The sequence below is a fragment of the Saprolegnia diclina genome, assembly GCF_000281045.1.
Source record: "Saprolegnia diclina VS20 unplaced genomic scaffold supercont1.68, whole genome shotgun sequence".
Taxonomy (NCBI): domain Eukaryota; phylum Oomycota; class Saprolegniomycetes; order Saprolegniales; family Saprolegniaceae; genus Saprolegnia; species Saprolegnia diclina.
In genome coordinates, this window is record NW_008246135.1 from 211,597 (window position 1) to 224,433 (window position 12,837).

At 60.2% G+C, this 12,837-nt stretch overlaps 6 protein-coding genes across 6 annotated transcripts; 4 read left to right on the plus strand and 2 right to left on the minus strand.

Annotated features, from left to right (window-relative positions):
* The first annotated feature begins 27 nt into the window (after window positions 1-27).
* On the plus strand, window positions 28-3,673 carry SDRG_14193 (hypothetical protein). The gene is made up of 6 exons (XM_008620304.1): window positions 28-671; window positions 713-1,038; window positions 1,083-1,197; window positions 1,253-2,049; window positions 2,105-2,439; window positions 2,486-3,673. The coding sequence occupies exons 1-6, from the start codon at window positions 205-207 to the stop codon at window positions 3,575-3,577; spliced, it is 3,132 nt and encodes a 1,043-aa protein (XP_008618526.1). The 5' UTR covers window positions 28-204; the 3' UTR covers window positions 3,578-3,673.
* On the minus strand, window positions 3,651-4,369 carry SDRG_14194 (hypothetical protein; the record flags this gene model as incomplete). The annotated part of the gene is made up of 2 exons (XM_008620305.1): window positions 3,651-3,971; window positions 4,019-4,369. 2 exons carry the CDS (start codon window positions 4,367-4,369, stop codon window positions 3,651-3,653), a joined length of 672 nt encoding a protein of 223 aa, XP_008618527.1.
* Window positions 4,370-4,696: 327 nt separating this feature from the next.
* SDRG_14195 (hypothetical protein) lies at window positions 4,697-7,192 on the plus strand. The gene is made up of 7 exons (XM_008620306.1): window positions 4,697-5,572; window positions 5,620-5,919; window positions 5,963-6,091; window positions 6,133-6,294; window positions 6,338-6,744; window positions 6,788-6,853; window positions 6,900-7,192. Exons 1-7 carry the CDS (start codon window positions 4,724-4,726, stop codon window positions 6,997-6,999), a joined length of 2,013 nt encoding a protein of 670 aa, XP_008618528.1. The 5' UTR covers window positions 4,697-4,723; the 3' UTR covers window positions 7,000-7,192.
* Window positions 7,193-7,211: 19 nt separating this feature from the next.
* SDRG_14196 (hypothetical protein) lies at window positions 7,212-8,368 on the minus strand (the record flags this gene model as incomplete). The annotated part of the gene is made up of 4 exons (XM_008620307.1): window positions 7,212-7,309; window positions 7,360-7,547; window positions 7,591-7,741; window positions 7,783-8,368. The coding sequence occupies 4 exons, from the start codon at window positions 8,366-8,368 to the stop codon at window positions 7,212-7,214; spliced, it is 1,023 nt and encodes a 340-aa protein (XP_008618529.1).
* A 588-nt stretch (window positions 8,369-8,956) lies between these two features.
* Window positions 8,957-10,552, plus strand: SDRG_14197 (hypothetical protein; the record flags this gene model as incomplete). The annotated part of the gene is made up of 1 exon (XM_008620308.1): window positions 8,957-10,552. The coding sequence occupies one exon, from the start codon at window positions 8,957-8,959 to the stop codon at window positions 10,550-10,552; it is 1,596 nt and encodes a 531-aa protein (XP_008618530.1).
* Window positions 10,553-10,906: 354 nt separating this feature from the next.
* Window positions 10,907-12,837, plus strand: SDRG_14198 (hypothetical protein). Its single transcript, XM_008620309.1, has 6 exons — window positions 10,907-11,522; window positions 11,565-11,708; window positions 11,756-11,837; window positions 11,884-11,955; window positions 12,002-12,324; window positions 12,375-12,837. The coding sequence occupies exons 1-6, from the start codon at window positions 10,941-10,943 to the stop codon at window positions 12,732-12,734; spliced, it is 1,563 nt and encodes a 520-aa protein (XP_008618531.1). The 5' UTR covers window positions 10,907-10,940; the 3' UTR covers window positions 12,735-12,837.

A 12,837-nucleotide genomic window follows, 5' to 3' on the forward strand; every position in this document is an offset into this window, starting at 1 on the left:
CTGGACGCACGCAACTTTGCGAGGCCACGCGAGCATGACGCCGCGTCCCTCTCGCATCAAAGTGCAAGGAATCACTATACGTTCAAGTGTCTAAAGGCACGCCGCCTTTGCTTTCGCTGTCCACCGCGCACGCTGGGCCTGCCACGCGTGGGGTCTGTAAGCCAATCAGCGTCGATTGTGCCAGAGGGCAAAGTCGAATTCGGGATGATGTACGCGTGGGCAGAGGACGAAGCGACGGCCGACCTCGTGCGCGACCTCGCGTCGCTGGAGACGCCAACGCCCGAGACGCGCCTCTTGCTCAAGCCTATCTTCCGCTGGGCCAAGCGCGAGCCGGAGAAGGCGTACGCGTACGTGGTTTGGTTGCTGCAGCTGCATGAAACTGGCGACGGCGACATTCCCGCGCAGCCGACCATCCAAGCCAACTACGCCATCAACACGCTCATTACGGCGAGCCAGCGCTGCGGCAAGGCCATGGAGGCCCAGCGCGCGTTCGACCTTCTCGGCGTGCACGGCTTTACGCCCGACGTCTTTGCGTACACGGCGCTCATCGACGTGCTTGGCCGTGGCCAGCAGGCCGAAATAGGCCTCGCCATGTACAAGCAGATGCTCGCAACCGACGTGCAGCCCAACATTGTGACGTTTACCACCATCATCCGCGTGCTCGCCATGAGGTACGAACGCGCCATCGATCGACGACTGACAAACATGCCAGCGACACTGTCGACGTGAGTTACGTTTTGAACGTCCTCGAGCACGCTCGGCTGCTCGACAAGACGTGCGATCCGTCGCTGTACACGGAGGCCCTCGAGACGTGTGCGAAGCGCAAGGCCATCGATGTGATCACTGGCGTCTTGCAGCAACGACGCCTCGACTACGGCCTCGAACTCCTCGGCGATAAGAGCATCCTGGCCATTAGCCGCGTCGCGCGCGAGCCATCAAACGCGCGCATCGTCGACGGCTGGGTCGCGGACGGTCTCTTGGATGCAGCGGACAAGACGCGCCTCTTCTTGGCCTCGTCGTCGTCGTCTGTCACAGACGGTGCGTCCTTGCTATTTGTCGTCCCTCTGTACAACCAAGTGTAGACAAGTACCAAGGGTGTTTGGGCTACGAGACGCCGGCGTCCGTGCGGCAGTCGGTCATCCTGCACGATATCGATCGCCTCATTGAACGCGTCCTCAAGGGCGTGCTTCCCACCAAGTATCTACATACGCGTTTAGTCTATCCTGGATACTACTATCCGGTATCGCTCTAGGATGGATTTCGAGACGCTCATTCATCAGTGCCGCAAGCGCAAGTGGCGGGAGCAAGTCCACGTCGTCTTTGACGCAATGACCACGCTTGCTCATGCCGGCTGGACCTTCCTGAACGATGCGAGTCGAGATCCGGTACCGGCGCAGCCCACGGTGACGCCGGGCCCGTCGACGTACTTGGCGATGATTGACGCGTACATTTGCTGTCACGCGATCGACGACGCATGGCGTGCGTTCGCCCAGATGGACGACTGCCACGTCCCTCGCACGCAAACCATTGTGCGCAAGTACATTCGTGGCTGCTACCTCCTCATGCGCGACTTGAGCGCGGCGCCGTCGCCCGAGACGTGGCACGTCCGGAATGTTGTCGACCTCGCGCTGCGGGATGCCATTGTGATCTCGCCCAAGATGGCCAGTTATATCTTGCGTCTCTACGGCCTCCACGAACACCTCGGTCTCGACATGATGGCAACGCTCGTTGGTGTTGGCCACGACCGCCAGTTGCTACTCGACGAGCTCGTGCAAGCTTGCGTGTATGCTGGCAACGTCGACGGCGCCTTGGCGGCGCTCGCATATCTCTCGGGCGGCACGACGGCCACGGTCGAGCGCGCGCTTCTGCTGACCTGCATCCACGGCCCGACGCTCGAGATGGCGCTTGACCGCCTGCACACGCTGCAGGCCCACGCGCATCTGCTGCCTGTCCCGGTCTACGCGTCGATTTTACGCGAAATGTACACAAAATACACGGCCAAAAGTGGTCAAATGGACGGGATCGGGCGCGCCAAGTGCCTCAAAGTGCGTACGTCCATCACCAACGAGCCGCTTGCGTGGCCGAGGACTCACCACACAGATAGTGTTTGAAAAGCGTGCCATCTTTGAGGCGACGGCCGCCCACGCCGCTGCGTTACGCGCCAAGGCGCCGGTCGAGACGACGTCGTGCGGCGCGCTCTGGTGTGCGTCGATCGAGGAGCTCTCATGCGCCCCGATCCTCTTTGCCCAGCACTTGACCGAGCGGCTCACTTCCGTGCGGGACAAGGCGGCCAAAGAGCTCGCCCAAGACGACATTTGCGCTGCGATCCGCGCGACGCAGGATCCGTATCTCTTTCTGCTGCAAGCGCTGCTGGCGTTCCCGTCGATCGACGTGGGTTTCCGCCTCCAGGCCAAGTTCGCCAAGCTCCTCCTCGCTATGGTAGCGTCCGCCGACCTCAGTGTGGACCCGACAACGCCTTGCGTAGGTGCCGGGGACGCATGGCCCACACCACGTGGCGTACTGCTTGAACGAGCTCGACGCGATGCCCGTGCACTTGGTTGCAGAATTGGACCGCGTGCTCGACCTCTGTGCGGCGGACGCCGGTCGGCTCGTCGACTACTGCCGGGTTGCCACTCTGCAAGACAATGCCGAGAAGACGATCAACTTTGTGCTCGCCCACGACGTCTTCTTCGCTCCGGAGCACGCGATCGTTCTCGCGGCGCATTTCGCAGAGCTCTATGCCAACGGCAATACTGTCGGCGTCAAGTACATTCGCGCGACCGCCAAGTACCTGTCGAGTGCGGTCATTGCGGCCCAAACGTTTCTCCAAAGCCTCGAGGCGCGGCTGCTCGACGACGACGAGTACCCGAGTCTGCACGTCGCCGACGTCCAAGTGCTCGCCATGGAATTTGCGCTCCAAGAGGCCTTCCCCGCCCTCATGCAGCTGGAAGCCACGTACACGCGCAAGACGGTACTCGTCGATCCCAACCGCATCTACTGGTCGCTGCCTACGACTGCCGTGACGATGGTGGTCGACACGGTCGAGGCTGTTGCGGTCGCGTCCTCTGTGCTCTGTCGTAGCCGCCTTGTGGGCATTGACGTCGAGTGGCGCCCCGATGTCCACGCCAAGATGAAGTCCAAGTGCGCTGTGGTCCAGCTCGCGTGTGTGAGCCACGTCTTTGTCCTCGATGTGCTCACGGCGTGGTCCAACGAGATGCACGGGCTCTTCGATATGGTCGTCCAGAACGCGTCGATATGGAAGCTTGGCTTTGGGCTGCACCAAGACGTCTCGCGGCTCCAGTGGTCGTTCCCCGACGCCACGTGCTTCGAGTACGACGAGTGGGAGAGCGTCTTGGACGTGCAGAGCTACTACTGCAAGCTCACGAAGCGCAACCAAGTCGGTTTGAGCCGATGCGTCGAAGAGACTCTGCTCGCGCCGCTCAACAAGAGTCAGCAGACGAGTGACTGGGAGGCCCGGCCGCTGTCGCCCGACCAGGTTGCGTATGCAGCGAACGACGCCTACTGCCTGCTGGAGCTCGTCCGCGCCCTCCGCCCGCCCATGATTGAGACTCTCTAGAATAGAAACTAGACATCGAAAGCCGTTCAAGGCGTAGATGCAATACAGCACGTGGGCTACGTTAGAGACGCGCTCACGGATCGACAGAAAAGCCAGGGGCTTTGGGCTCCGTGTTGGAGTGGGCGAGATCGCTGAGGCGCTTGATTTCGGCAACGGCCATCGCATTGGCGTCGAGGAGGCAACGCTCGGCGTGGTATTGCTGACTGAGCTTGGCCTCTTTGATGCAGTCGGCTTCGCAGCGTGGAACGCTCGGTGCGCTCAAGCACTGGACAAGCCAAATGTTGGCTTCGGCCATCGCTTTCTTGACGTCGTCCAGGACCGGGTTGGCGGCGTCGAGTGTCTTGAGGATCTTGAGGTGCTTCTTGACATCACCGCTCAGGATGGCGCATATTCTCTACGTGTGGCGTACGAGACAATGACCAAGTGTGCAGATGTATGTACCTTGGCTTCGTTTTGGATCTCGACCACCGACTTGGTCGCGATCATGTCGGACAGCTTTTGCTGCGTGTCGTTTACAGACTCGACGTCGTCGTTGCCTCCGTCTTGGTCGTCTTCCTCTGTGTTTTGCAAGCTTGTATCGAGGCCCTTGGAGCGGCCAAGGAGCGAGAGCCGGCGGCGGATGTTGCTGAGCTTGCGCCGAATCGGGTGCACCTCCTTCACGGCCTCGTCGGCGCCCGCGAGCACCTCGGTCGGCTCCGTCGCGGGCTCGGCCTCCGGCGCAGTGACCACCGCAGGGTCCGCGTCCGACGGTTCGCGGCTTGCCCGAAAGATCGACGAGATCGACGACAGCATGCAGAAATGGAAATGAGTGACGTTTGGACGGCCCAAGGCCATTGGCCGTAAAGATGGCATTTTCAAGATTTCAGCCAATCCCAACATCGTATTGTTGAATGGTGCACCAATCAAACGCGTGGCTCGGATGAAAGATACGCCAGCGAGCAGCTCACTTGGCCGCGCCTCTCAGGAGAGAGTGGGGACCCCTAGAGCTGCCATGATAGCTCGAGGTACCGTTCGCTTCTCTGTTGACTTGTGCGGTCGCCTGTCGATATGCATTGCTGTCTTCTTGCGTCGCCAAGTTCAAGTTGCGTGCGTTCAGACCTTCTTCGAAAAAGCCATCTGGCCGCGTCCTGCACGACGGACGACGTGATGGACACGCAGCTGCGCTTCGCCCGGCAGCGCGACGATGCGATGCGAGGGACGGGGTCGCATCACGCCCCGCGCGCCATCGCGTTCCACATTCCAGTGACACGCGCCAAGCCGGCGCCGCGACGGGCCAAGCCCAAGCCCTCGCCGTGGGCAGCCCGCCCACCGCCGGTAAAGCGCTCGGTCAAACCAGCATGGAACGACGACGTGCACGGCGCCGTCCTCTTTGATCAATCGCTCGCCAAGAACCAGCTGCTAAAAGACCCCAAGCGGATACGCGATAAGGTCCCGGCAGCAACGCCAAAGACGACAATTCGCAGTGTGTACGCGCAGCCCAAGACGAGCCAGCCGCCAGTGAAGCAAGAGCCCATCGCGCGTCCTCGACCAGTCACAACAACTCCTAAGGTCAAGACAAAGCCTGCGCTTCAAACACATTGGTCCCGTCGTCCAACGGCCGCTCCAGCACCGCCGGCCACAGCGCCCGAGCCCGTTTGCACCATCGTCGCGGCGTCACCAGGTCGAGTCCCGTCGCCGCACGCCGCTGTTCGTTCCTTGGAACCGCTGCAATTGACGACGCAGCACTCGCATCCACCGCTGAGCTACAGTCCGAACCCGGTGATACGTCCGTCGTCGCCGGTGCGGACGAGCTCGAATCAAGAAGACAAGGACGACGACATTGCCTATCGGTCGATCCCACCGCCCATCATCGACGTGCCGTCGCCAACTCCAGTCCAGCGCAAGCTCATTGTGAGCACTTTTAAAGTGCTCGATACGAAGCGTCGGGGCGTCCTTCACGCGCGCGAGATCCACCAGGGGTTGCAGCTGCTCGGTATCACGTCGACGCTGCGTCAGGTAACACGCAACTGCAAGACAGTCATGTCCATAGTGTACGTGACTAGATTACCGACTATCTGTACCTTGTCAACGACGGCCTGGGCGACACCATCGGGCTCAGTGAATGGGTCATCCTCGTCAACACGCTGCAGTCGGCCGAGTGGCTCACGGCCGACAGCCCATTGCAAATCGAGCCCTCGGACGCGGGCTCGGCGGCGTCGGCCCACAGCGTTGGGTTATCCCCTATCCAGCAGACGCCGTCGCCGTCACCGATGTACCGGGCGCCGTCGCCAGTCATTGCAGCGAGACCAGCGTCGCCATTACCCACGACCTTTCAAGAAGCGTGGTTCATCGACCAGATCGAAGTACGCATCCATCAGATCGATCGGTCGCTGATGCCGCACCTAGCGCCGCATCAACGAGATGTTTTCACGGGCAGAGGCGTCGGTGGCCGTGCGCTGGAACAATCAACAAACGACCGACGAAGCCCCCGAGACCTTTCTTCGACGCGCGGCGCATGTCGTCCACGGACTCAAGGTAGACGTCGCCAATGACCAGTGGCATCACTCGATGGATAGTCGAGTCTGTACCCGCTGGTGCACCAGGCCGAAGAGACGCTGCGTGCGATCCAAGGACGCCACGCGACCAGTCTCAGTGTCTTTTTATCGCCAAAAGACATGGAAAAAGTCACCACACACGCCGAAGACCTCGTCGAGCTGCTCCTGGATGACCTCCTCACGGTACAGTCTCCTAGCTACCATCGATCTTGAGTGCACTGCACAGGACACGGTCGACGTCCTTGAGCAGCACGAGAAGGTGCAGACCACCGAGATGTGGCGCCAGAGTGAACTTGATCAGCTCCAATCGCTTCTCGACCTGATCGAGTCGGTCCAAGCCGACGAAGACCGGTTGCTACATCCTCCGCCAGTTGCCCTAGCAACTGCCGAGAACGTCGTCTCGGACGCTGCAGGAGGCTGCGTCGTGCCGCTTAGCGTCCTCGTATCGACGACTGTCTCCACCGACGCATGCATCACCAGCAGCACAGACCCCAGCGCCGCTCAACACGACACAATGCTGGATCCTGGCGATCGGCCATCGTTCTTCAAGACGCCGCTGATACGTGGCATCTCGACGACGCATGTTGGTCGCATGGCAGGTGCACTCGAGCTGCACCGCACAGCGTTTCTGCGGTGCGTCCTCTGTCTCCTATGCATCGATACGATCGCTACGTAGATCGCGCAAGGTGGCCGAAGCCACGCTTCTCGACACGGGGCTGGAGCAGCATGTCGTGATTGAGCTGTACGACCCCTTCTTGCGGCCACTGGGAGTGAATTCGATGTGGTAGGCTTGAAGAAATGCTCCTCCATGATATGTTGGACGACCTTGCGCTGGAACTCGACAGCTGCTTTGGCAAACTCGGCGAAAAAATCTTGCGCACCGTGTAATTCGTGCTCTGTTGCGACGGAATGATCGACTGATCGACTGACTGATCGACTGACTGATTGATCGACTGATTGATCGACTGAGTTATCGACTGAGTAATCTACTGATTGACTGACTGATTGACTGATTGACGCATTGGAGGATTGACTGATCGAGTGATTGGTATTGAAAACGTCACTAGTCTGAACACACCAGAGACTTACCAGCTTTTATTTTACGCGACGAGTCGCCAGAGACGCGCGACGCAGTCGTCGCCAGTCGAGACGAGCAGCGTCGGGTCATGCTTGGACCAGCGGACGCAGTTGACGTCACCTATTGAGTCGTCTTGTTGCCCATTTTATCAACGAATATCAAGTTGATACCAGCGTGGGCGTGCGCATGCGCATAGGCGAGCTGGAACGGACTCTCGGGTTTCTCTTGCGCAAAAAGACGGAGCCCGTCGTCGCCACCGCCCGTGGCGATGCAGTTGAGCGTCGGGTGCCAATCGACGCTAAAGACGGACCGCTCGTGGAAGCCTTCGAGGGCCTGCAGCGGCTGCCACGACGTCGGCCTAGGGGACGCTTGGATCATAGGTTGGTACAGACAAGGGGTACCGGCCGTCGGCGCTCGTGCCCGGCTGGTGCTGCCAGAGCAGTACGTTCGTGTCGTCCGAGCACGACGCCATACGCTCGCCGTCGGCGCGCAGCGTGACGCCCCACACCGTCGAGGTATGGCCCTTGAGCGTCTCCTTGCAGTACCAGTCGTCTACACAAGTTGTAAGAAAACAGAGAGAGGCAAGTGCGTACCGTCGCTCTCGGCCCAGACGCAGATCGTATCGTCGTACGATGTTGAGAAGAGAATGTCGTCGCTCGGGTGCCACTGCACAAACTTGACGTCCTGGCTGTGCGCATGCAGCACCGAGATGCACTCAAAGTCCGTGTCTGGGTCGGCCTCCCAGATCCACACGCTCTTGTCGCGGCTGCACGTAGCGAGGTACGACCCCGACGGGCTCCACGCGATCGACTTGACCTCGCTCTCGTGGCCCTCGAGCGACGCGATAACCTCGTACACGTCGCCGCGGCGCTCCCAGATGACCGTGGTCGCGTCAAAGCTCACGGACGCAATGAACTGCCCGTTCGGCGACCTAGGATACGTGAGCCATGACCGGCGAAAAGGGCGAACGTACCACTCGCAAGCGCGGATCGTTCGGTTCTGCGCGTCCTCGAGCGTCGCGACGCAGTCCCAGTGGTTGGCGCTGTTGCGCGCGCGGGCCCAGATGCGCACCGTCTTGTCACTGCCGCACGTTGCCAGGAGGCTCCCGTCCGGGCTCCACGACGCATGCCACACGCACTCGGCGTGGCCCACGAGCACCGCGATCTCTTCGAGATGCATGCTTCCTGTCTTGGGTTTTATTGGAGCGGTGGCCATCCGGATGATACCAAAGCATCCGGATATGGGATGGCAGGCCATATCGACGCTCGATCCAACGATGCCTGGACCATGGACGCGGGCTGGGACTTGCCAACACGCTGCACGGGCCTGCAACAGCTGCTGCGACGTACATGGCTACGTTGCGCACAGTGCATGGTCGCGCGCGTGTGCTTGTGCGCTTGCGACTCGACTTGAAGGCTGTCAAGTTGTGTGGGTGGCCTCGCAATGGGCACAGAAGGTGGGCAGCAGCTCACAACTGCAGTATGGTTGGCGTCAGCGCTAGACATGGCAGGGCTGCCGTGGCTCTCGCAGCTGGGCACTGTCATAGAAGATACGTTGTTTTTTCGATGCGAACGTTAGAACATCATTGCCAGCTTGGCCTTCGATGGAACATCCACAAGATGGCAGCCATGCTAGCGACGGAGAAGTTTAGTGCTCATTCGACGACAACCTTTAGACGACTATGTAGTATCGGTATGCGAAGGATAGAACAGGTACGTCCGTGGCGAGCACATGAGCTCACTTTTGAATTCGCACGGTCGCACCAAGATGACGGACAAGTCGGACGTTTTGCTGGACGATTGCCACCTCTTGCGCAACGTTGGCCGACCTGGGTACGAGTACCTCATGGACAGCCGGCGCGTGGACGAGAGCATGTATCCTACGGCCCCGACCGCTGGCCAATACGACGCGAGCAAGCCAGCAAACAGCGCATACGACCGCCCACCTTCAAGTGGCGCCTACGCGGCACCCAGTACCAGCCCCCCAAGTGGCGCCTACGGCAACCCGAGCACCAGTCCTCCCAGCAGCGGCCACGGCACGCCCACTAGCCCACCAAGCAACGGCTATGGAAGTCCAACCACGAGTTCACCGAGTGGCTACGGCAAGCCTGCGAATTCACCAAGCAGCGGTTACGGCAAGGCCACTAGCACACCTACAAGTCCACCAAGCAGCGGATATGGCAAGTCCACCAGCCCACCGAGTGGCTACGGCAAGCCTACGAGTCCACCAAGCAGCGGCTACGGCAAGCCCACCAGCCCACCATCCTCTGGCTATGACCGACCGACCAGCCCTCCAAGCAGCGGCTATGGAAAGCCCACCAGTCCACCATCCTCTGGCTATGACCGACCGACAAGCAGACCAAGCAACGGCTACGACCGACCGACAAGCCCGCCAAGCAATGGCTACGGCCGACCGACAAGCCCTCCAAGCAGCGGCTACGGCAAGCCCACCAGACCACCAAGCGCTGGCTACGGCAGACCGACCAAGGCCCCCAGCGACAAGTATGGCAAACCCAGCGGTGACAAGGGCCGTGGCGCTCGATACGATGGCAACGATGGTCCTGGCTCGCCTGGGAAGGGCAAGCCATCTCGCTACGGGGATGACTATGGCACGCCCACCAAGACCGAGAAGCCGTCGTCGTACGGTAGCACGGAGCCTCCGTGCGAGAGTCTCAAGCCGCGCCCAAAGTACAGCGACTCGACCGATCAGTCCAATCGCGGCCGTGATGCAAAGACGCACTACCGCGAGTCGCTCGTCGAAGAAGCTAAACCAAGTCAATGCGGCGACTGCACGGGGTGCTACTCGGGTGCCAGTGGTACCTGCCTCGGTGAATATTCGCCGCGGCTCTGCTGGACGGCAGGACTCACGTGGTGCGGCGCGCCGGCAGCACCGCCGGCACCGACACCTGCCAACTGGGACAACATTAGCTGGGGGCCCAAACCCGAGTGGGCGCCATTTGGTCTCGAGTGGCCGCCGCGCGCGTCGTACTTTACCGACAGCTACAGCTACGCCGACGGCGAATGGGTCGAAGCAGGCGATTCGCCGGCTCAAACCAAGTCATGCACGCCCGACCCGCGCTACGAGCATCTGAGCCGCCCGGCGTGGTATCCGCCGCAGCTCTCGTGGCCGCCGCTGAGCTGCGGCGACTTTTGGGACACGGCGCCAGCGCCGCCGACGTCGCTGGCGCTGACCGACCGCGGGCTTGCGTTGCTCAAGACCAACATGGTGCCGCTCGTGTCGGGGTGCGCGCTCGTGGTCGTGGCGCTCGGCGTGGCGTTTGTCCGGCGGTCGCTACGCCGCCATCGCGAGCGCCGCGAGCAGGAACTGTACGAAGACAACAGTCACTACCAGCCGCTGCTTTAGACGCCCGCTTTTGACGTCGATAGAAGCCGCGAGCTTTGTTCTGGAAACGACGACTTGTATATCCTTTTGTAACTCAGTTACAGCACGTGTGTTCCTACTCCCCATCGAGTTGAGTCATAAGCTTTCCGTACTCACATTTGCAGTGCTCAAACACTGATGTCGACAGCGCAACTAGGGCACCAGTTGCCACTCGCCCGGTGTCGCCTCAATGTTACACATCACATTGAACTAAGGTCTTCAGCATGCGCAGCGCAGCGAAAGAGGCCGCGTCGGCTAGCCGCGGCCAACTATCGAATAGGAGTATCTATCTAGCTATCTAATTCATTTTGACACGGAATTTCCGGATTTTGACCAGTATTTTTAGCGTGTTGCGCAGACAGGACGACAAATGCGTGCGCGGTCTCCGTACCAACGGGACCTGACGCCGACGAGCAAGCACATTCACGAGCTCATGGACGAGGAAGACGCGCGGTACACCAAGGCGACGCCACCCGCGGAGCCGCCGGTGCGCGGCTACCAAGTACCGATGCTGCGGAGCATTTCCGTGCGCGAAAAATACGCGCGCGAGGCGCTCCGGCGTCTCGCAAAGAACCTTACGACGGCGTCCAGCGCCCACGACGACGCTGTGTTCAACCAGGTCAATGAAATCCTCCATCCCAAGTCGGCAGCCCCCGCCAAGAAGAAGTTTGACAAGCGCTGGTACCACTTTCACAACCGGCAAGTGTATAGCATTGGCCAAGACACGGTGCCGACGCCATTGCCCCCGAGCAACGTCGAGCCCGCACCGGTGCGGCTTCATGCGCTCTCCAAACCCCACGTGGCGTTTGACGCCATGTCTGACACGCACTCGTCACGGAGCAACACCAGCGACGCTCTGAGCAGCGACGCTCCGACAACGGCCGACGAGACCGAAGTGTCTGCACCCGACATGACAACATGTCCACGCAACGTCTACCACGCCTGTTTTGACGTTCTCTTAGCTTTGGTGCACGAGACACTCACAGCCAAGTAGGTCGACTGGGCCGTCGCGGGCGTCGAAAAGGTCGTTAAAGACGCGGTAGAGCGGCAGCGCATTGGTGCTCTCCTGCGTGCGCATGCCCGCATTCTCTTCCACCTCTTCCGATACCACGCGAGCCTTCAAGGCGGGAGCGATCGGGTTCGATGCGGCGACCACTGGACCAAACTACAAAGTGTATCTCCTAGGAACCGTTCAAGCTCGCGGCCAAAGCCAAGATCCTCGAAGACTTGAGTGTTCCGATCCCAGAGCCGGCGCGGCACGGCATCAGTACACACCTCATGCCACCACGATTGCTTTGAATCGTAGGTGCTAGGTGACCAGCCAACGAGTCGACAGGACTTTTTGCTCTTTGTCGTGCAAGCCGCACTAGGCTACTACAAGCGAGGTGGTTATAACGTCATTGCGCAAATAATGATATCGAATATCTCTAGACGAGGTCGCGGGGCTCGTCAAGCGACTGGCCAAAGAAGGTCTCGAAGACTCGACGAGCGTCTTCTATCTCCTGCACGACTTCCTCTTGCCGTTTGCATCCATTGAAGACCCAACGCACTTTCAAACGCTCTTCTTCAAGCACGAGAGTGCGCAGCAAGTGCTGACGATGCACCGGATCGGGCTCGAAATGGCGTTCCTCCAGCACGCAACCCGGGTGACGCACGACCCGACGACGTCCAAATCGCCAAGTCCCATGCCGCAGTCGCTGCAGCCGTTCCTAAAATTTCAGAGCTACCTCGGCTTTCTTCACCACTTGAAGCTTGTACAACACACCCTCTCTCGGTATCTTGTAGCTCTGAATCTGTGCCGTAGATTGACACCAAGCTCTCAGAGACCAAAGCCAGCGTCATCTTTTGCTCGTGTCTTCCCGTGTGGCCCGACGACCGTGCAGTCGTGTCGCAGTGCCTCGACTACAATGGCTTTACGCTCGCTTTGACCAAGATCGCGTTTGCCAAACACGAAAAAACCATCTGCGGCGGCGAAGAAGACGTGTGTCCGTCCCGACACACGTCAGCGCGCTGCGCTTGCGTCCTTGCCACCGTCCAGGACAAGTACAACATGCACGCATACCTCGAGCCGCTCGGCATCCTGATTGCGAAGATCACGTCGCCTGGCTCCCGGCGAGGCGTGCGGCGACGGTCGGCCACAGACACGGAGGCTGCCAAAGCCTAGTCGTGTAAGATACGTGAACGCAGGCCTTTTGTTCTGCCTTGTGGCTTCTTGGCACTGTAAAGGAGGGTGTTTTGCGTTGTACAACTCAATACTATTTTGTTAC